This window comes from Chiloscyllium punctatum, chromosome 31 (assembly GCF_047496795.1).
Source record: "Chiloscyllium punctatum isolate Juve2018m chromosome 31, sChiPun1.3, whole genome shotgun sequence".
Lineage (NCBI taxonomy): Eukaryota > Metazoa > Chordata > Chondrichthyes > Orectolobiformes > Hemiscylliidae > Chiloscyllium > Chiloscyllium punctatum.
The window spans coordinates 75950744-75973135 of NC_092769.1; the positions used below are offsets into that span (position 1 = coordinate 75950744).

Genomic DNA, 22392 nt, shown 5'->3' on the forward strand with positions numbered 1-22392 from the left:
ACAATAAACAGCCTTTTCTTTGGCTTTACCAGTCTTTGACAGTACCTCCTCAAGCACAGATCTCCTTCCCGAAAGCACACTAATGAAGCAGATAGATTTTCTCAACAATCTGATAGTTTAAGTGCTATTATTAACAATACAGTATAAGCCTTTATTCCTGAAATTTATTCTAGGACTGAATTTAAATTTCCTCTAGCTCAATGCTGGAAATTTGAGCTCATGTCCACAGGTTATGGGTCCTGCCCCTGATTTACTAATCCAGTAACATAGTCACTGTGCCACTATATTCCTCAGTACTCATGTTAAGGCATTCCGATCAGACACTTGAGCTAATTCTGTCTAATCTTGCAGTCATTTAAAGGCATGTGCTCTCAATAATCAGTATCTGGGATCCCACATGATCTTTTTCCTGAACCCTCAACACTACGGTCTCTTGCAGCCATCACCACCCCAACCATATCTTACAGTTAATTCAGTACGATAAATGGCATATTTCACATCACACTTTATTTGAACACTTTCATTCAAGTTTTCACTTTGAAACATTTTCTAACTACCTGTGATGAGACTTATACTTTTCACCATACAGCACGGAGACAGACTCTTCAGTCCAACCAGTCCAGGCCAAACATAATCCCAAATTAAATTAGTCCCACCTGCTTGTTTCTAGCCAGTATCCCTCCAAACCTTTCCTATTTGTGTACTTCTCCAAATCTCTTTTAAACTGTGCCCATATCTACTACTTCCTCAGGAAGTTCATTCCACATGTGAAACACTCTCTGGAAAAGACTTGCTCCCATGTCTTTTTTAAAATCTCTCTCACTTGAAAAATATGTCCACAAGTCTTGGAATCCTCCATCCTAGAGAAAAGACACCTACCAGAGGAACCCCGATTATCTGAAGGAGATGGGCGGGCACTATTTCATTCAGATAATTGATTATTTGGCTAATCAATTGAATGCCTTTCCTCTGGGGCTCGCAGTTTTGTTAAATTCACTCCTCGTTCAGGAGGTGCACAGCACACCGCGTGTGAGCCTTGCCCACTCCCCAACCTAGTCCAACCCCACCCCCAGACTCGTCCAACACTGTCCCCAACCCCACCCGCGTTTCCCCCCCCCCCCCCCCCGTCCAACACCATACCCTCTCCCAACATCCCCCCCACCCTCATCCAACACAGTCCCACACCGCATCCCCCTGCCCACCCCCGCATGCCCCCCCCAATCCTGTCCAACACCACCCCCACCCACCCCCAACACCGTCCAACACTGCCCCCCTGTGTGCCCACCCCCGTTCAATCCCACTCCTGTCCCCTCTCTGGTGCAGCTGGAGTGCCACCAACAAGACTGCTGCTTGCTGCCTTTTGGGGGAGGGGTGAGTCTCCAAACAGCACACTCAACTTTTGACAAGCTCCCCCTTTGCACTGTACAGGAATGTTGGAGAGATTATCTGTGGAATGGGGGTTTAGGGTATTCCCTAAAGTTCTATTCAGGGGTATGTGTGAGGGGAGAGAGGGGGGGTGGAAGGTCAGTCATTTGGAGACAGTGCCTGGGCTCCCATCAGTCCAGGACTGTTCTTGGAAGCATTTCAGGAAGCAGAGTTCACTTTTAATCACTGTAAACAAAAGAAGCAATCCCTGTTGGAAATACGTCTTTGATGTAATATTTCTATTGGGACCTCGAGATCTCCTCTGGATAATTGATTTTGGGATAATCGAAGTTCCTCTGTACACTCCTCATTATTTTATAAACCTTTATAAGGTCTATAAACCTCTCAACCTCCTACTCTCCAGTGAGAAAAGTCCCAGCCTATCCAGCCTTTCTTTATAACTCAAACTTCCATACCCAGAAACATCCTGGTGAATCTCTTCTGAATCCTCTCCTGCTTAATAATATCCTTCCTATAACAGGGCAACCAGAACGAGACCCCCCATTTGTTGTACCAAAATCCAATACCTCGCATTTATCTAAATTGAACTCCATTGTGACCTTAGAATGTTTTGAAAGCTGTAATCTGAAAATGTAAATATAAATTCTTAGAATGCCATAGAGTCATACAGCACGGAAACAGCCCCTTCAGTCAACTCATCCATGCCAACCAGGTATCCTAAACTGAACTACTCCCATTTGCCTGTGTTTAGCCAATATCCCTGTAAACCCTTCCCTTTTTATGTTCTTCAAGTTTTTTTTAATGTTGTAATTTTAACACCTCTACCACTTCCTCTGGCAGCTCATTCCATACATGCACCACTATCTGTGTCAAAAGGTTGACCTTCAGGTCCCTTTTAAATCTTTCCTCTCTTGCCTTAAACCTGTGCCCTCCAGTTTTGGACTCCCCTACCCTTGGAAAAAGACCTTGGTCATTAATCTTATCTATGTCCCTCATGATTTTGTAAAGCGTTCTAAGGTCACTCCTCAGATTCCAATGCTCCAGGGAAAGAAAATCCAGCATATACAGCCTCTCCTTATAATTCAAATCCTCCAGTCCCGGCAACATCCTTGCAAATTTTTTCTGTACACTTTCTAGTTTAACAACATCCTTCCTATAGCAGGGCAACCAGAATTGCATGTGGTATTCTAGACAATTATGGTGGTGGAAGTGTTTTCTATGCTTCTAGCTATAGATATTACAGGAGATCGATCTCCCTGCCAAGCTCATCCTCATGTTGAACAACTTTTCCTTCAACTCCTCTCACTTTTTTCAGGTTAAAGGTATTGTCATGGGTAATTGCATGAGCTTCAGCTATGTGGAGTATGTGGAACATTCCTTGTTCCAATCGTACTTGGACCCCTTCCCACAACTCTTTCTCCAGTATATCAATGACATTGTTGGTGCTGCTTACCTCTCATGTTCTGAACTGGAAAAATTTATCAATTTCATTTCCAATTTCCAACCTGCTCTCACCTTCACCCGGTCCAGCTCCAACTTCTCCCTTCCCTTCCTCAACATCTCTATTTCAATTTCCGGGGATACGTGGATGACTAATATCCATTACAAATCAACCAACTCCCACAGTTACCTTGACACTCCCTGCTTCCTGTAAGGACTTCATCCCATTCTCTAAGTTTCTACATCTCCAGCATACCTGTTGCCACCTTCCTCGAGGGGCCTCAGAAATGTCCACCTTTATTATCAACCAGGGATTCCCGACTCAGTGGTCATCAACAAGCCCTTTAGCATTTCCCACACTTCTGCCCTCACCCATCTCTTCCCTCCCACATCAATGTTAGGGTACCCCAGTCCTCACTCATCAGTTCGCCAACCTCTACATCCAAAGGACTGTAAGCTACCTTTTCTATGCCAAAAAGATGGCAGACATATATTCCCCTCCACTCCTCTGTCAACATTCTGTAGGGACTGGTCTCTCCTGAGCTTCGTAAGTCCACTCCTCCTCCATTCCCAAGACCTCCACATATCTCCACAGTACCTTACCATGCAATCACAGGTGTAACTCTGCCCATTTACCTCCTCCCTCCTCACTATCCAAGATCCTGGACAGATGTGCAGCAATTTTTTTGTACTTCATTCAATCTCATCTACTGTATTCGCTGCTCATAGTATGGTCTCCTCTACATTGGGGAGATGAAATACAGACTGGATGACGGTTTTGAAAAACACCTACATTCTCTCTGTAAAAATGACCCAGAGCTTCCAGTCACCTGCAACTTCAACACACCACCATGTTCCCACGCCAACATTTCTGCTGCAGTATTCCAGCAAGCTTCAGCGTAAGCTTGAAGAAAAGCATCTTATTTTCCATTTCGGGAGCCTGAAGCCTCAGGGACTCAACATCGAGGCTCAGTAACGTTAGAGGCAGATTCTATCCTTCTATATTTTTTGCCCACCCCACATCCAGTTCTGTTATGACATGGGATGTTTTTTAGCACAATCGATTTTCACCTACTCTCAGGTAAATTATCACATTACAGAGAGTCATACAGCACGGAAACAGACCCTTCGTCCCAACTTATCCATGTAGACCAGGCATCCTTAACTGAATTAATAGTTTGCATTCATCACAGACTTCCCATTTTCTCCTACCCTCAGTTTTCATTATCACGTTTCAGCTTCTTTACTGTCCTGGTCTGCCCTCCATGGAGCTCTCTTTCAGGGCACCATCTCCACCTATCCAGTCACGCCTCCCCTCCTCCATCTTTTTTTGCTATCAATTCTAATGAAAAGTCACCGGAGTCCAAATGTTAATTCTGCTTTCTTCTCATAGATGCTGCCAGACCTGCTGAGTTTCGCCAGCAATTTCTGTTTTTGTTTCAGATTGTCCAGTGATATTTTATTCCAACATTTTGAAGCAAATAATACAGTTAAAGATGTTTGTACAGATGAAATTTATAGTTTCTTCTTAATCTGAAATACAATACTTTCCTGTATGCCCCAAATACCTTGACAACAATGACTCTAACTAACTAAAGATCTAATAGTTGGAAACTAGAGGTCTTTGAAATGTGAAGACTAAGAAGTATGTTAAAAATTCAATACATAGACCAAAGAACAAATTAAGATGTATTTGAAATTGCAAGTGCCAAAAGGAGTCCAAACCTGACATCAGAAAATGTCAGTACTTGATAACTTGATCAGAACAGAACAGCAACGGAGATCTCTTTTAGAGGGCAAAAGGTTAGGTTAGGGAATGCAGAAAGACGGTTGACCGAGGGACAATTGGATGATTGATGTCAGTGAGCATTTGCAAATGAGCTACAGGAGGTGAGTGAGCATGGTGCATTTCAGACACACATGACACATCTTGACTGCAGCTACAAGCAGCAACTATTATGTGAGGAAAAATAACAGGAATTGACTCAGAGCAAGTGTTCTGCTCATATGACTGCTGTACATAATATTTTTGATTTCCATAAACTATAAAATTGTCTGAGAGCAATTGGGAGGAGGTTAACAAGTGGGGAATGTACGTTCATTTTAAAGCTTTTCTTTTTGAAGGCAGTAAACTTAATCATTTGTTGGATTTTGACATTTTAAAGAAATAAATTATATTGCCCTTGCTTGTTAATGAACACAAGTTGTTGTAGATATACAAGAAGACAATAAGAGTCTTCAGAGATTTATTCCACATAGCTTAAAGCATAGTCAAACAATGATAATCTTCATTGTAAAAATGAATGGCAAATGATAAAAAACCATGACCAATAACTGTGAACCTCTTGCACTGAAGACAATGCCTTAACCTTGCTTGAATGTGTCTAATTCCCTCCATATATCTCTTTCATCATTTAAGACATTCTGTAAAAACTCCCTCTTAAACCCAGACATTTGGCCATCTGTATTCTATGTGACTCAGTGATATATGGTTTTAAAAAGTACACTGGATGTTTGAAGAAGACTAACCTGAAGGGTTACAGGAATTAAAATTTCAGGGTGTGAGACAATATTAATCAGATCTTTTCCAGAGTTAGCACCAGTAAGATGGATCAAACAGTCAGCATCTGTACTGCAGAATTCCAATACTACTCCAAATTGCACAGGTGGAATTTCAAACTTTGCCTCCTAGTGTTGTCTTCTCAGAAACCCATCTTCAAATTACTTCTGAGAACAACAGTATGTAATAAAGATCTATGGCTTTATTGATATTTGGATATGGTGATTAAGAGGAGTGTTTTTATAGGGTTAAGGGTGCAATACGAATGCATGTGTTACAAAATTTAAGTAATAGTTGTTGGGAGTACGGCAATGAATGTTGGATAAACTTTAAAAAAAAGGTGTTCTTTTTAAACTTCCAAACTGTTCAAAATGATTGACAGGAATTATCATTATTGGAACCAGCGGGGCCTCATTGAATATGAAGTCCTTGTTTGGGGTTATTAACCTAGGCCAATCAGGGAAACTGACCAATATTGATAGGGGATTTAGAACCTCTTCAGTTCGGGGGACTGACTTGGAGCTGGCTGCAGCTAGTGTACAAGTAAATAAAGGTTGACTTGGTGACACAATACCGGCCTCTGTGCAGTTATTTCAATGGCAATCGGAGAAAACAGTATGTGTCTGAAGGATGCTCACTTGCAGCAGTCATCTTGGAGTAATCATTTCTGGCATTGTGCTTTTATTTGGGAAGCTTGACTCATTTGCTCCTGCCATCAAAGACTGGGCCCAGCATGTAGAAAGAATGCAATTTTTTTTCCCAGGCTAATTATATTGGGGCAGATGAAAAACAATGACTAATCCTTCTGACTACTTGCAGACCTACAGCATTTTTGGTTATAAGGGGATTAACTTTCCCAGAGGCTCCAGAAAATAAAATCTTCCAGGAATTGACGGAGTTGGTTAACAAATATTATGACCCCAAATCTCCACTAATCCTGAGATGTTGTTAATTTTATTTGGCTGTTAGAGAACCAGGGAAATCCATAATTGGATTTCTGATGAGGTTAAGATAACTAGCAGAGGTATGTGATTTTGGATTAACCATGAATGAGATGCTAAGAGACTGTTTGGTATGTGGGATTAATGACATAACCATACAGAAGCATCTATTAGATGAAGCCCAACAGGACTTCAAGCATGCACTGCAACTGGCTTTGTCATTAGAAAATGTGGCAAGTAGAGCATGGGAACTACAGTGCATCCCAATGGAAGTGGACAGCTTCACTTGGCCAACTGAGCTTGGGGAGCACCACTTGACTGTAGGCATTCACACAGGGCATATCCTGAGCAGAGGGACTCTCACACAGCCCACAGCAAAACCTCACAACAAAGCTGAGCTTCTGCCAACCGGTTAAAATGTTCTTCAGGATCTGGGCCAGCAAGCCATTGTAGTTTCCACCAGTATGCAGACTCAAGAGAGTAAAGAAGTCCTACAAGAACGTGAGTAAGAAAACTCACGGGCCGATACCCAGGAGAGTGCAGAGCCTAGAAGGTCCCCCTACATGTGGGTTGAAACAATTAAATTGCTTAGTGACATCCAAAACGGAACTGATTAAATTAATGTTTCAATAAATGGTCACCCAGTTCCCATTACCGGTCAATACCGGAGCAGCTGTACCTGTGGTTGCAGAATCCGTTTTTAACAAGATTCACTTGGGTCTCCAATCCTTAAGTCTGTGCAAGACCTCAGACGGAGAACATACACTGGCGAACCATTGCAAATTAAGGGTATGACTTCAGTCCCAGTCTCCTATCTGAAGCGGTTAGCTCAGTTACCACTGATGGTAGTAACAGGCTAGGATCCAAATCTATTGAGGCAAAATTAGTTGAGAAAGGTTCACCTAGATTGGCTCAACATTTTTTGATTAGAAAATGGCTGCTTCAGTGACGTCCTAGTGAAATACCCAGATATTTTTCAGAAAGGAGTTGCAACTATCAAAGAGACAAAACTATCTTACTTATTGACCAGGAGGCAATTCCTCGATTTTGTAAGGCCTACTCAGTGCCATTTGCCTTGTGGGCAAAAGTAGAGGCAGAAATCAGGAGGCTTAGAGCAAAGGAATCATCAAACCAGTGCAGTTTGCGGAATTGACCGCACCAGTTGTACCAATTGTGAAGCCTGACTTCTCAGTTTGCTTTTATAGAACATAGAAAAATACAGCGCAGTACAGGCCCTTCGGTTTTTGATGTTGTGCCGACCGAAGCCTACCTAACCTACACTAGCCCAATAACCTCCATATGCTTATCCAATGCCCGCTTGAATGACCATAAAGAGGGAGAGTCCACCACTGATACTGGCAGGACATTCCATGAACTTTGTGGGGATTTTAAGCAACAGTAAACAGCTTCTCAAAGCTGGATTAATATCCACTCCCTCACATAGAGGACATGTATGCAAAGTTGGCTGGGACAGTGGGGGAGTGGGTGGAGCTGTCCTTTACTATGCTGGAAAACATAGTTTCCTCTCTTTCTGGTGGTGGAATATAAGTAAAAGTTTACGCACTTGCTGTTCTTCACTGTATCTCAAACCTGCACACATACATCATGGGTGCTGGGGAAAATATAAGAACTACCACTGTTAGGTGCAAGTGTGGGAGAAAATATTTTTTAAAATTAACAGGGATTTAGAATCTCCTCAGTACACTACATCCAATGTGTACTGCTGCTGGTTTCTGTTATTTTTGGGGGAACCGGATTCCTAAACTGTTTGTTAACTGGTATTCCTTTTTTATTGAGGCTGATTTCTAAACTGTCTGATCTTCACAGTCAATGTGTTTCAGGTGTAACTCAGTTAAGACCATAAGACTATCAGACATAGGAGTGGAAGTAAGGCCATTTGGCCCATCGAGTCCACTCCACCATGGCTGATGGGTATTTCAATGCCATTTACCCACACTCTCCCCATATCCCTTCATTGCTTGTGTGATTAAGAATTTATCAATCCCTGCCTTGAAGACATGTAACATCCCTGCCTCCACTGCACTCCATGGCAATGAATTCCACAGGCCCACCACTGTCTGGCTGAAGGAATGTCTCCTCATTTCCGTTTTAAATTGATCCCCTCTAATTCTAAGGCTATGCCCACAGGTCCTTGAATCCCCACCTAATGGAAACAAATTCCCAGCATCCACCCTTTCTATGCCATGCATAATCTTGTAAGTTTCTATCAGATCTCCCCTCAACCTTCTAAACTCTCATGAATACCATCCCAGGATCCTTAGCCGTTCATCATATGTTAGGCCTGCCATTCCAGGGATCATCCGTGTGAATCTCCACTGGACACGCTCCAGTGCCAGTATGTACTTCCTGAGGTGAGGGGCCCAAAACTGGACACAGTATTCTAAATGGGCCCTAACCAGAGCTTTATAAAGTCTCAGTAGCACATCGCTGCTTTTACAATACAACCCTCTTGAGATACATTTGCTTTCTTAACCAGGGACTCAACCTGCAAGTCAACCTTCAAAGAATCCTAGAATAGTACTCTCAGATCCCTCTGTACTTTGGCTTTGTGAATGTTCTCACCGGGAATTACAGGTCAGTTAGTCTTACTTCGGTGGTAGACAAAGCAATGGAAAGAGTACTGAGGGATAGGATTTAAGAGTATCTGGAAAGACACTGCTTGATTAGGGACGGCCAGCACGGATTTGTGAAGGGTAGGTCTTGCCTTACAAGTCTTATTGAATTCTTTGAGGAGGTGACCAAGCATGTGGATGAGGGTAGAGCAGTAGATGTAGTGTACATGGATTTTAGTAAGGCATTTGATAAGGTTCCCCATGGTAGGCTTATGCGGAAAGTCAGGAGGCATAGGATAGAGGGAAATTTGGACAGTTGGATAGAAAACTGGCTAACCAGTCGTAGTCAGAGAGTGGTGGCAGATGTAAATATTCAGCCTGGAGCCCAGTTACAAGTGGAGTTCCGCAGGGATCAGTTCTGGGTCCTCTGCTGTTTGTAATTTTTATTAATGACTTGGAAGAGGGAGTCGAAGGGTGGGTCAGTAAATTTGCAGATGATACGAAGATTGGTGAAGTTGTGGATAGTGAGGAGGGCTGTTGTCGGCTGCAAAGAGACTTAGATATGATGCAGAGCTGGGCTGAGGAGTGGCAGATGGAGTTCAACCCTGTCAAGTGTGAGGTTGTCCATTTTGGAAGGACAAATAAGAATGCGGAATACAGGGTTAACGGTAGGGTTCTTAGTAAGGTGGAGGAGCAGAGGGATCTTGGGGTCTATGTTCATAGATCTTTGAAAGTTGCCACTCAGGTGGATGGAGCTTGTAAGAAGGCCTATGGTGTATTAGCGTTCGTTAGCAGAAGGATTGAATTCAAGAGTCGTGAAGTGATGTTGCAGCTGTACAGGACCTTGGTTAGGCCACATTTGGAGTACTGTGTGCAGTTCTGATCGCCCCACTTTAGGAAAGATGTGGAAGTTTTGGAGAGGGTGCAGAGAAGATTTACCAGGATGTTGCCTGCAATGGAGGATAGGTCGTACGAGGATAGGTTGAGAGTGCTAGGCCTTTTCTCATTGGAACGGCGAAGAATGAGGGGTGACTTGATAGAGATTTATAAGATGATCAGGGGAATAGATAGTCAGAAACATTTTCCCCAGGTACAACAGAGTGTTACAAGGGGACATAAATTTAAGGTGAAGGGTGGAAGGTATAGGGGGGATGTCAGGGGTAGGTTATTTACCCAGAGAGTGGTGGGGGCATGGAATGCGCTGCCTGTGGGAGTGGCAGAGTCAGAATCATTGGCGACCTTTTAAGTGGCAATTGGATAGGTACATGGATGGGTGCTCAAGCTAGGACAAATGTTCGGCACAACATCGTGGGCCGAAGGGCCTGTTCTGTGCTGTATTGTTCTATGTTCTATGTTTAGAAAATAGTCCATCCTTGTATTCATTTTTCCAAAGTGCAAGTCCTCACATTTGCTCACATTGAATTTCATCAGCCATTTCTTGGACCACTCTCCTAAACTGTCTAAATCTTTCTGCAGCCTCCCCACCTCCTCAGAACTACCTGCCTGTCTGCCTAACTTTGTATCATTAGTGAACTTCCCCTGAATGCCCCCAGTCCCTTCATCCAGGTCATTAATATATAAAGTGAATAGCTGCAGTCCCAACACTGAACCCTGCGGGACACCATTTGTCACCAGCTGCCATTCTGAAAAAGAACCTTTTGTCCCAACTCTCTACCTTCTGTCAGACAGTCAATCCTCAATCCATGCCAGTAGCTCACCTTGAACGCCAGGGGCCCTCAACTTACTCAGCAGCCTCCCATGAGGTACCTTATCAAAGGCCTTTTGGAAGTTCTCATGAGGGAACTATTGTTTCACTGGCTGGTTACAGCTGTGTGTTTCTCTTTTCTCTATTACTTTGAGAAAAGGACAATGTCAATTTTGTCTAGATTAGAGTGATGCTGGAAAAGCATAGCAGGTCAGACAGCATCCGAGGAGCAGGAAAATCGATGTTTCGGGCAAAAGCCCTTCATCAGGAATGAAGGCAGGGAGCCTCCAGGGTGGAGAGATAAATGGGATGGGGGGGTGGGGCTGGGGAGAAGGTAGCCAAGAGCACAATAGATGAATAGAAGTGGGGATGAAGGTGATAGGGCAGAGAGGAGGGTGGAGCGGCGAGGTGGGAAGGAAGATTGGCAGTTAGGACAGGTCATGCATCCGCATCTTTCCAGATGAGCTGTTCCTGTATGTGTAGGCCTGGCACTTTGTCGGTGACTCGGCCTCTATAAAGATTGAACACCTGTGTGTGTGCTGGGAAGTGAGCAATTGCTGCATCCTGGAGTTCGAGAGTGGACCAAACCCCTCTGAGATAACTGCACCTTTACACTGTACTGTCTTCCTGTGAGTGGGCCTGGTTCTCTATGGATGGGCCACACCTCTATGGAGGTGAGCATTTGCTGCATCCTGGCCTTCGGGTGTGGACTCTGGCTTCGTACTGGAAACTGTATTGTGAGGATTTTGAATTCTGTTACAGCAGGCGAGTTTTGAATTAATTGGTTTTGAGTGCAGGCCAGAGTGGGCTAGCCAGTACGTGCGAGCAGGAGAATCAATGGCCGGCCATGTGGGAAAGCGGGCTGGGGGTGCCTATTAGAATGCAGGATCGCTAGGGACCAGGCAGCTGGAAGTATTCCCATAGGAAAGCTAGTCAGGGGAGGGGCAGCCAGTACACAGGCTGGCTGGGGGTGGGAGGGTCAATGACCAGACTGGAGGAAAGTAGGTCAGGAGGAGCTTAGCAGTATGCAGGGCAGGCAGGGCCAGGCAACTGATAGCGTCCCCCCAGGAAAGCCGGTATAGGGCAAGCTAGTCAGTACATAAGGAGGCTGAGCCAGGCAACCAACGGCAGCCTGTAGGAAGACCGACTGATGGAGGACAGATCAATATACGGGGAGGCTGGAGCTGGACAGCCAATGGCTGGTCCGAGGAAAGCTGGTCAGCAGAAAGGGTCAATACAAGAGGGAGCAGGGAGCTGGAAAGCAAACAGCCTGACTGTAGGAAAGCAGCAAGTGGCCAACAACCAGAGGAAAGCATGCTGGGGAGTGTCAGTCAGTAGACAGGGCGGCCAGAGACCTGAAGGCTGACAGCCAGCTCTTAGGAAAGCGGCCCAGTGTAGTCCAATCAGTATATGGCGCGACTGGGAGCCGGGTGGTTGACGACCAGCCTGGAGGAAAGTGGGTCTGAGGAGGGTTGGTCAATACGCAGGGTGGTACCAGAAGGTCAATGACTGTCTTGCAGTAAGGCTAGCCAAGGACAGTCGGATCAGTATGTGGTGTGGACGGGTGTCAGGTGTCCTTTTTTATAGCTATTTGGGTCTGTGTTGTATGCACAGTTTCTCATTTAAGTGCACTGTCTTGTCTGTTGGTTAATGTTATCTTTGTGATAAATGAAAGTGGGATTTGAGGTTTGTCCTCATCCCCCTGAAAACTGGCTGAACGGTGGGCTTTGGAGTTTGGCTTTGCTGCCCTTTTCCCCCTGTAAATAGTGTTTTTTTTTGTGAATCACTGTTTTCAGTTTATTGTTAACTGTATTTTGTGCTGTTTAATAAAAAAGCCAGGATTTTTAAAAAAATTAACAGGGGATTTAGAATCTCCTCAGTTCAGGGGACTGAATCTGAGCTGGCTGCCCACATCCAGTGTGTACTGCTGCTCGTTTCTGTTTTGTTGGGGAACCTGATTTCTAAACTGGCTGAATTATGGATGGAGGTTTGCTCGCTGAACTGGAAGGTTCGTTTTCAGACGTTTCGTCACAATACTAGGTAATATCATCAGTGAGTCTCCGGATGAAGCACTAGTGGTATAGCTCGTTTTCTACTAATGTGTTTAGGTTTCCTTGAGTTGGTGATGTCATTTCCTGTTCTTTTTCTCAGGGGGTGGTAAATTAGGTCCAAGTCAATGTGTTGTTGACAGAGTTCCAGTTGGAATGCCATGCTTCTAGGCATTCTTGTGTCTCTCTGTTTGGCTTATCCTAGGATGCAATGTGTTGTCCCCGTCAAAGTGGTGTCCTTCCTCATCTGTATGTAAAGGATACTAGTGAGAGTGGGTCATTTTTTTTTTGTGGCTAGTTGATGTTCATGTATCCTGGTGACTAATTTTCTGCCTGTTTGTCCAATGTAGTGTTTGTTACAGTTCTTGCAAGGTATTTTGTAAATTATATTAGTTTTGCTTGTTGTCTGTACAGAGTCTTGCAAGTTCATAAGCTGCTGTTTTAGTGTGTTGGTAGGTTTGTGGCCTACTATGATGCCAAGAGGTCTGAATAGTCTGGCAGTCATTTCCAAGCTGTCTTTTGATGTACGGGAGAGTGGCAAGGGTTTCTGGGCGGGGTTTGTTGCTGAGAAATCGGCAGCCTATGTTCATTGGGAACCTGTTTTTTTTTAATACACAGTATAGGTGATTTTCCTCTGTTCTTCATAGTTCCTCTGTTTTGCAATGTGTGGTGGCTCATTGAAATCATGTTGTAATGTAGCTTCATTTGTGGATATTGAGATGATTACTTCCATAGTTCAGTATTGGGTTGGATGGGTGGAAGAGCTATTTGTTCAGGTCTCTGCATTACTGCCTCTGCTAAGAACCCTGATATCGGAGATCCCATGGGTGTTCCATTGGTTTGTCTGTCGGTTTTGTTGTTTAATGTGAAGTGTGGTAAGGCATAGGTCCACTAGCTTGACGATATTGTTAGAACATAGAAAATAGAACATAGAACAGTACAGCACAGAACAGGCCCTTCGGCCCACGATGTTGTGCCGAACTTCTAACCTAGATTAAGCACCCATCCATGTACCTATCCAAATGCCGCTTAAAGGTCGCCAATGATTCTGACTCTACCACTCCCACGGGCAGCGCATTCCATGCCCCCACCACTCTCTGGGTAAAGAACCCACCCCTGACATCTCCCCTACACCTTCCACCCTTCACCTTAAATTTATGTCCCCTTGTAACACTCTGTTGTACCCGGGGAAAAAGTTTCTGACTGTCTACTCTATCTATTCCTCTGATCATCTTATAAACCTCTATCAAGTCACCCCTCATCCTTCGCCGTTCCAATGAGAAAAGGTCGAGAACTCTCAACCTATCCTCGTACGACATACTCTCCATTCCAGGCAACATCCTGGTAAATCTTCTCTGCACCCTCTCCAAAGCTTCCACATCTTTCCTAAAGTGAGGCGACCAGAACTGCACACAGTACTCCAACTGTGGCCTAACCAAAGTCCTGTACAGCTGCAACATCACTTCACGACTCTTGAATTCAATCCCTCTGCTAATGAACGATAATACTCCATAGGCCTTCTTACAAACTCTATCCACCTGAGTGGCAACCTTCAAAGATCTATGTACATAGACCCCAAGATCCCTCTGTTCCTCCACCTGACTAAGAACCCTACCATTAACCCTGTATTCCGCATTCTTATTTGTTCTTCCAAAATGGAAGAACAAATTGTTCTTGCAGATGAAGTTGGTGGTGTTTGGTATCTGCGTCTTTGATTCTTCTAATAGTGTAATCAGTGTTTCCTTGGCCAGATTGATGTTGATGGATGTGAGCAGGGCTGTTACATCAAAGGAGACCATTATTTAATCCTCTTCTATCTTGGTGTCTTTGATGGTCTTCAGGAATTCTTGGGTGGAGTGGGAGGAGTGGTTTGAGTCTTCTACTAAACGTTTTAGTCTTTGGTGTTGCTCCATGGCCAATCTGTAAGTTGGCGTTCCAGGTAGCAAGACAATGGTTGTGAGACAAAGCTGCATCAGAACATTACTTCAGCGAGCCACCACACACTGCAGCACAGAGAAACTACAAACAGCAGAGGAAAATCACCTATACATAGTGTATTCAAAAAGAATAAGTACCCAATGAACACAGGCTGCTGATTTCTCAACAACAAACCCCAACAAACAGATAAAACACATCCAGAAACCCTCGCCACTCTCCCCCACATCAGTAGACAGCCAGACTACTCAGACCTCTTGGCATCATGGTAGCCCACAAACCAACAACACACTAAAACAGCAGCAAATGAACTTGAAAGACCCTATACAGACAATAAGCAAAACTAATATCTTTTACAAAATACCTTGCAAGAACTGTAACAAACACTACATTGGACAAACAGGCAGAAAACTAGCCACCAGGATACATGAACATCAACTAGCCACAAAGAGACATGACCCACTCTCACTAGTATCCTTACATACAGATGAGGAAGGATGCCACTTTGACTGGGACAACACATCCATCCTAAGACAAGCCAAACAGAGACACACACTAGAACTCTCAGAAGCATGGCATTCCAACCATAACTTTATCAACAACACATTGACTTGGATCCCATTTACCACCCGCTGAGTAAAAGGACAGGAAATGACATAATCATAGGAAACCATGTCACCACAGGAAATGACATCACCAACCCAAGGAAACCTAAACACATAAGTAGAAAGCAGGACATACCATCAGTGTTTTATTTGGAGGCTCACTGATGAAATTACCTAGTATGGTGACAAAACATCTGAAAACAAACTTTCCAGCTCAGCGAGCAAACCTACATCCAGAACCTCAACCTGAGCTACAAATCTTTCTCAAAACTCATTGGCTGAATTATATAGGCAGTTTGGTAACTGGTATTCCTTTTTATTGAGGACCGATTTAAAAAAAACAAAAAAAATGTGAACCAGGAAATTTAGGATCTCCTCAGTTCAGGGGACTGACTTTGAGCTGGCTGGCCACAGCCAGCATGTATTGCTGTTGGTTTTTGTTTTTGGGGTACCAGATTTCTGAGCAGACTGATCTTCACAGTCAATGTATAACTGCTGTATATCAGTTTTCACTAGGGAACTGTTGCAGCCTGTGTGCTACTCCTTTTTTATTGGTTTATTTTGAGGAGGACTACACTGATTTTGTGGCAGGGCTTATCATGTTTTTTTTTGCACGTGTTTTCACTTTTTGGTGGTTGGACTGAGCCTTTGTCAGTCAATTGCACTTTATCAGGTGAACCGTTCTTCTGTGAGTAGGCCTAGCCCTCTGTGGGTGGACCAGGCCTCTGTAAAGACTGAACATCTGTGCATATGCTGGAGTGGACTCTGCCGTCAGATATGGACTCTGCTGTGAGGTGTGCACTCTGCCATCAGGCTGTTTGATTTTATCACCGGCACTGTCTCATGTGTCCCTAGGTCTGGCAGGCCTTAGCGTGAGCTGGGAGGCTCATGGGTCCTCCTGAAAACTGTCTCCCTGAGAGATTGGGCTGGCCGTCCCATGTACAGGAAGGTGAGTAGGCCAGCCTGATGCTGGTATCCCTGAAAACCAGAGGGTGGGTAGGCTGCCCTGAGCATCATTGCCCCAAGGAAGGGGCAGGCTGGGCTTGCCTAGAGATGACCAGGTGTGTTAGGACAGACTGAGAGCCAGAAGGTGCAGAGGGCCATGTCAAGGACCAAAAGATGTGTGGGCTGCCTGAGTGCCGTTGTCCCAGGGAGGTATAGGGATGGGCTGTCGTAGAGGTGGCCAGAAGGTGCATCGAGGCACTCCATAGTCTGGGTGGTGCATTGGTATGGACTGCCTTGTGGCTGAAAGGTGGGAGGAACAGGTGATTTGTCAGGTTGCCAGGGGTGGGTGTGATGTATACACTGTTTTACTGTTCAGTTTATTGGACTGTTTTGTATGTGTTTGCATTTACTATTTCCTTTTTTGAGGTTCGTCCTCACTTCCCTGCGCACTAATTGTACAGTGTAAATCGCTGTTACTTGTAAACTGCTGTTTATTATGTATTGTTAACTGTTTGTATTTTGTACCATTTGATAAAAGTTTCATAAAATTAACAGGGATTTAGAATCTCCTCAGTTCAGGGGACTGACTCCAAGCTGACTGGCCACAGCCCGAGTACTGTGCACAAGTAAATAAAAGAGCACTTGGTGACAGGATACTGCCTTCTCTGCAGTTATAAATAAAATAAAATAAAATAAATCAATAAAAAAATTTTAAAAATCAAATAAAAAAAATCAAACTGTGCATTCACCTGAGGCAGGTTTTGTCAATTGTAACTGAGAATGCTATCGTGATAAAGTTCTCAAAAACAAAACTAGAAGCTGTGCCTGTTGACAGCCAGGAGCATGCACACTCACAGCATGTCATCTCTCAGAGTGAGAAAAAGCTAAACAAACTATTAACATGAAAAGAACTGAGTGAATGAGTATTTTGTTTAAGGAAAACTAGGGAAACATGGTGAGTCAGTGATTCGGACAACTGCCTTACAGCGTCAGGGACCCGGAGTTCAATTCCACCCTCACGGGAGTGGGAGTGTGTGTGCGTGTGGAGTTTGCACATTCTCCCCATGCCCGTGTGGGTTTCCATCGGGTGCTCCAGCTTCCTCCCAAAGTAACAGATGTGCAAGTTAGGTGGATTGGCCATGATAAGTTGCCGAAGGTGTTCAGGAGCACGTTTGGAGTGTTAGCCATGGAAAATGCAAGATTGTACATAGGTTTGCTCACTGAGCTTCATCCGGACGCTCACTGAAGATGTTACCTAGTATGATGACAAAACGTCTGAAAATAAACCTTCCAGCTCAGCAAGCAAACCTACATCCAGAACCTCAACCGGAGCTACAAAATGTTCTCAAAACTTGCTAAAACACAAGATTATAAGGGTTGGATTGAGCCTGGGTGGCACGCTCTTCGGAAGATCGGTGTGGTCTTGTTGGGCCAATTGGACTGTTCCCACACTGTAGGGATTCTGTGGAAAGTGAGCAAAGTGCACTCTTTAACTTATCATTGCAACAGGTTGCTCTCTACGAACTCCAATTACATTTTTTTCAAACAACCATCTATTTTGAAATAAAATCCAGGGGTGAGCACGCAAGTTAAAATGATCATCCGATCGTTATTGGAAAAGATTTTCAGAAATGACTGTAGTGAGACAGTGAAAGATATTCTATTCTAATGGGACAGCAATTGTTGTACAATCCCAAATGCGCTGTCAACCAAGATTGCTCTTCCAGCTTTCATGTACTCACATCCTTCGCCTGTGGACAAAAAAGGACCAGTTCAGGAGTCACACCTTACCCCGACAAAGTGAAACTGTGGGAGGACAGTAGTTTTTTGATGCAAAAACAGAAATTGCGGCAGAAACTCTCAGGTGAGGCTGTGGAGGGAGAAAGTGCCAACCGTTCAAGTCCGGTGACCCTTCTTCTGAACTTGGTGCACTGTTTGTAACCGGCCACTTATCAAATCAATCATAGTGCCTGCTTTTGTTTCCACTGCTCTAGTGTAAATTGTTGTTCCCTCTCGAATTTGGCAAGATTTGAATGTGCCCTCCTGAGGTGAGGAACCTCTCTCCTTATGGTCAGCAGGTGCGATGGCGAAATGCACTATTTGGCTCGGAAGCTTGGTGGTTAAAAAGAATGGGGGGTGTGGGGGGCGGTGGGTACTTACTTTTCGCCACTTTCCAGTCGGTGGTGGGCCGGGAGGGGTTAAACTCCTCTCGGGACATCCCTGAAAGGCGGGCGGACGACAGCGGGTGTGAGCAGGGGAGCCGGCGGCCGGCGCGCAGCAGCCACTGCGCAGGCGCGGGGCCGCCGCCGCCGACCAGCGACCGTTGGGGCCGTTGGGTTTGAAAAACGTTCGAAACGGGCAGCGCGCGAAACGGCCCCCAACTCCAAGGAAAGCGGCCCCGCCTCAACCCGGTGAACACCTTCTCCATCGCTTCGCCTCCCCCTCCACTCAACCTTTACCGCTTCTCCGCACTCGCAGGTTGACGGCACTGTCGAGGTCGCTGCAATGATTTTTGGGTTTTTTTTTGGGACGGGGTGGGATTTTATTTTGGGTGACTCACGAAAAGCGAGCTCTTCCAGGTCACGTGACCACTTGGGCGAATCGGAGGGCGGCGGTCGGGAGCTGCGCCCTCTGGGATTTGTAGTTCCTCTGCCAGCCCCGACCAATCAATTGAGGAAGAACTCGACGTGGTGCATCACCCTCTGGGATTTGTAGTTCCCTGTCTGCCCGAGCCAATCGGAAAGCAGAATCGCGGCATACGGCATCATGTAGCATTGCCCTCTGGGATTTGTAGTTACCTGCTTTTGGTTCTGTTTATGAACTATGTTTCAATGCGTGCCACTGTCCCATAGACACAAGAGTATCATGGGACCCAATGTTCAGGAGAACTGCTATAATCATAGCTTGCAATTAAGAGTACAGATATAGGATCAGAATAGTCAATTTGGCCTCTTGAACCTGCTCTGCTATTCATTAGATTAGATTAGATTAGATTACTTACAGTGTGGAAACAGGCCCTTCGGCCCAACAAGTCCACACCGCCCCGCCGAAGCGTAACCCACCCATACCCCTACATCTACATCTACATCTACATCTACCCCTTACCTAACACTACGGGCATTTTAGCATGGCCAATTCACCTGGCCTGCACATCTTTGGAGTGTGGGAGGAAACCGGAGCACCCGGAGGAAACCCACGCAGACACGGGGAGAACGTGCAAACTCCACACAGTCAGTCGCCTGAGGTGGGAATTGAACCCGGGTCTCTGGCGCTGTGAGGCAGCAGTGCTAACCACTGTGCCACCATGCCGCCCATTCAATAGGATTGTGGCTGATCCAACCTTCTTCACATCCATTTTGCTGACCTTTCCCCCTCACCCTTGATTTCCCCAATGATCTAGAATCTATCTATCTCAGTACTAAATATGCACAAGGACTCTGCCCATACAGCTCTCTGTGGCAATCCTCCTAAATGAAGTCTTAAATTGGTGTCCTGTTATTCTAAAACTATGCCGTCTGGTCCTAGACTCTTCCATGAGGGGAAACATCCCCTCCACATTTACACTGTCAAGCCCCTTAAGAATGACCTATGTTTCAAATAAGGTCACCGCTCATTCTTCCAAACCCCAGTCCCAAACTGATTAGATTAGATTAGATTACATACAGTGTGGAAACAGGCCCTTTGGCCCAACAAGTCCACACCAATCCACCGAAGCACAACCCACCCAGACCCAAGTCTTTGGTCATAAGACAATCTCTCCCCATACCAGGAATCATGCTTAGTGAGCCTTCTGTGAACTGCCTCCAATGAATAATACCAGAGACCAAAATGTGATCTTGCCAAGCAACTTGTACTGTAACAGTAAAACTTCCCTACTCTTGTACTATGGGACAGTATTCCATTAGCTTTCCAGATTACCTGCTGCCCCTGTGTGCTAGTTTTTTGTGTTTCATGCACGAGTACACCTAAGTCTCTTTAGATTGCTGCTTTCTGTAATTTTTCTCCATTTAAACAATACTGTCCTTTTGTTCTGCCTTCCAAACTGAACAACTTCACATTTTCCCACATAATACTCCATTTGCCTTTTTTTTGCCCATTTATTTAATCTATCAATGTTCCTCTGAAAATGTTTGTATCCCTCTTGCAACTTGTCTTACACTTATTTTGTGTCACAGTTTAGTTAACACACAGGAGACAATTTGCCACATCATTTCTGCACAGGCTTACAAAAGAACAATTTGCAAAAGAACACTTGGCTTCTTCTGCCATAACCCTGCACATTCTTCATTTTCAGATGAAAGTCCACCTGCCTGCACCACAACTTTACATTCATTGAGCATCCCTAAATATTGTAAAATATTCCCTGAAGTGATTCACAGGAGCCTAGAAGACAATTTAAGAACTTTACTGTGAGCCAGCTCAGGAGTCAGTCAGTCTCCTCAATAGGGATTATTTTCAGGACTTTGAATTCTAAAAATAAAATTGAGGCAAGAAGAAAGGAGAAGCAGGTAATAGGCAGTGGAGGAAGTTTTTACACATGTCGGAGAATCTAAAACTATGAATAAATCCAAAGGGGAAATCAGGGAAAATTTTATACTCAGTGTGGCGAGCATGTGGAACTCTCTCCCACAAGACATGTTGATGGTTTCAAAATAAAATGAACTGTGAATATACTTTAGGAAGGATTTGAAGACGGTATGAACAGCAACCTTGAGCTTAATTAAAGCCCAACAGGGTCAACGGTCTGAAACAAAAACAGAAATTGCTGGAGAAACTCAGCAGATCTGGCAGCACCTATGGCGAGAAAGCAGAGTTAACAATCAGTCCAGTGATCCTTTATCAGAATGAGTAATAAATTTGATAACCTTCTCCAACCCTGACACCCTTCTCTACCTTTTCTGTCCTATTCCAGTCTTTTGATCATTTTCGCCCATGCCTTCAAATGCTGGGGGGCCTAAGATCCGACATGGAATGTGTGTGTGAATGTTACGATGGTTACAATCATATCAATTGGATATGTCCTGCAAAGGACATTTGCATATTCTGCAATTTTCAAATCCAATTAGGTGTCATGGTAGCTTAGTGGTTAACATTACTGTCTCACAGCACGAAGGACCAGGATTTGATTCCAGCCTCGGGCAATTGTCTGTGTGGAGTTTGCACGTTCTCCCCATGTCTGCGTGTGTTTCCTCCAGGTACTCCAGTTTCTTCCCACAGTCCAAAGTGGTGCAGGTTAGGTGGATTGGTTATGCTAAATAATTCATAGTGTCCAGGGATGAAATTAACCATGGAAAATTCAGGGTTACAGGGTATGGGGTGGGGGTCCTGGTGGGGTCAGTATGGGCTGAATAGCCTGCTTCCATACTGTAGGGATCCAATGAATCAAAGTTCTGATTTGCTTTGTAAGCATTTTAAAATTTGCACATCCTGTCAAGTACAGAATTAGAAATTAGTTGTGAGGGTGTTAGTATTATTTATTTCCAGAAATATCCTGTATTCATTTTTAAAAATAAACACCATACAAAAAACTGAGTTAAAACATTAATTACATAATTTACAATACACAGGGCATGTTCCACCTAATATGCTTCTCAACATCTTAATAGTCACATAACACATTCCATTTCAATCCTGTTAGCAAATTGTTTATGAAGAACCTCAAAGTAAACTGTCTGGTACAGCTGTGCTCTAGAATGTTCCCTTGGTCTTTTTAAAGTCAGGTCGACCCGTGGACTCGAGTGAGTCGGATTAGGGCAGGGCCGTTCTTCCAATTGGCCATGTCGTCCTGATTGACAGTGCTACTGCCTATATTCGGCCAATGAACGAGCGGGAGCACGGGCATGGGCGGGAATGTCTAGTAATTGACGGGAGGTTGACCAATCGGAATGGGATATCTATTGGGCGGTCCAATGGTATGCGAAGGTTTGGAGGCGGGATGGACTTCGGTTGATGGATTGGTCTGTGAGCCAATTGAATATGAAAATTGTGACGGTCGTGACCCCGAAGGCGGGGACGGATCGACCCCCGGATGATAGACGGTCAATTGGACTAATGGAAAGTGAAGCCTTGACGAATAAGAATTGGAGGCGGGAACCATTCCGACGATGGACCACAGGGTGGACTAATCAGAAAGGAGGAAGCGGATGGTCCGGGCGAATGCGAAGTGTAGGGGCGGGACGCCATCCGCGGATGGACCGACGATTGCACCAATCGAAAGGGAGAGCGTCCAGGACAGCAGCCACTGAGAGCGTACA

At 44.7% G+C, this 22392-nt stretch overlaps 1 protein-coding gene across 2 annotated transcripts in view; it reads right to left on the minus strand.

Moving 5' to 3' along the window:
• The window catches only part of LOC140457114 (macro domain-containing protein CT2219-like), a 1058378-nt gene extending 1039677 nt beyond the window's left edge, over positions 1 to 18701 (minus strand). The window contains exon 1 of one of the 2 annotated variants that reach the window (XM_072551126.1): positions 18299 to 18701. In XM_072551126.1, the coding sequence (XP_072407227.1) occupies positions 18299 to 18566 (268 nt within the window). In that variant the 5' untranslated portion in view covers positions 18567 to 18701. The remainder of the gene's footprint in view (positions 1 to 18298) is intronic. The other variant, XM_072551125.1, reaches the window with a different exon arrangement.
• Between the last annotated feature and the right edge of the window lie 3691 nt (positions 18702 to 22392).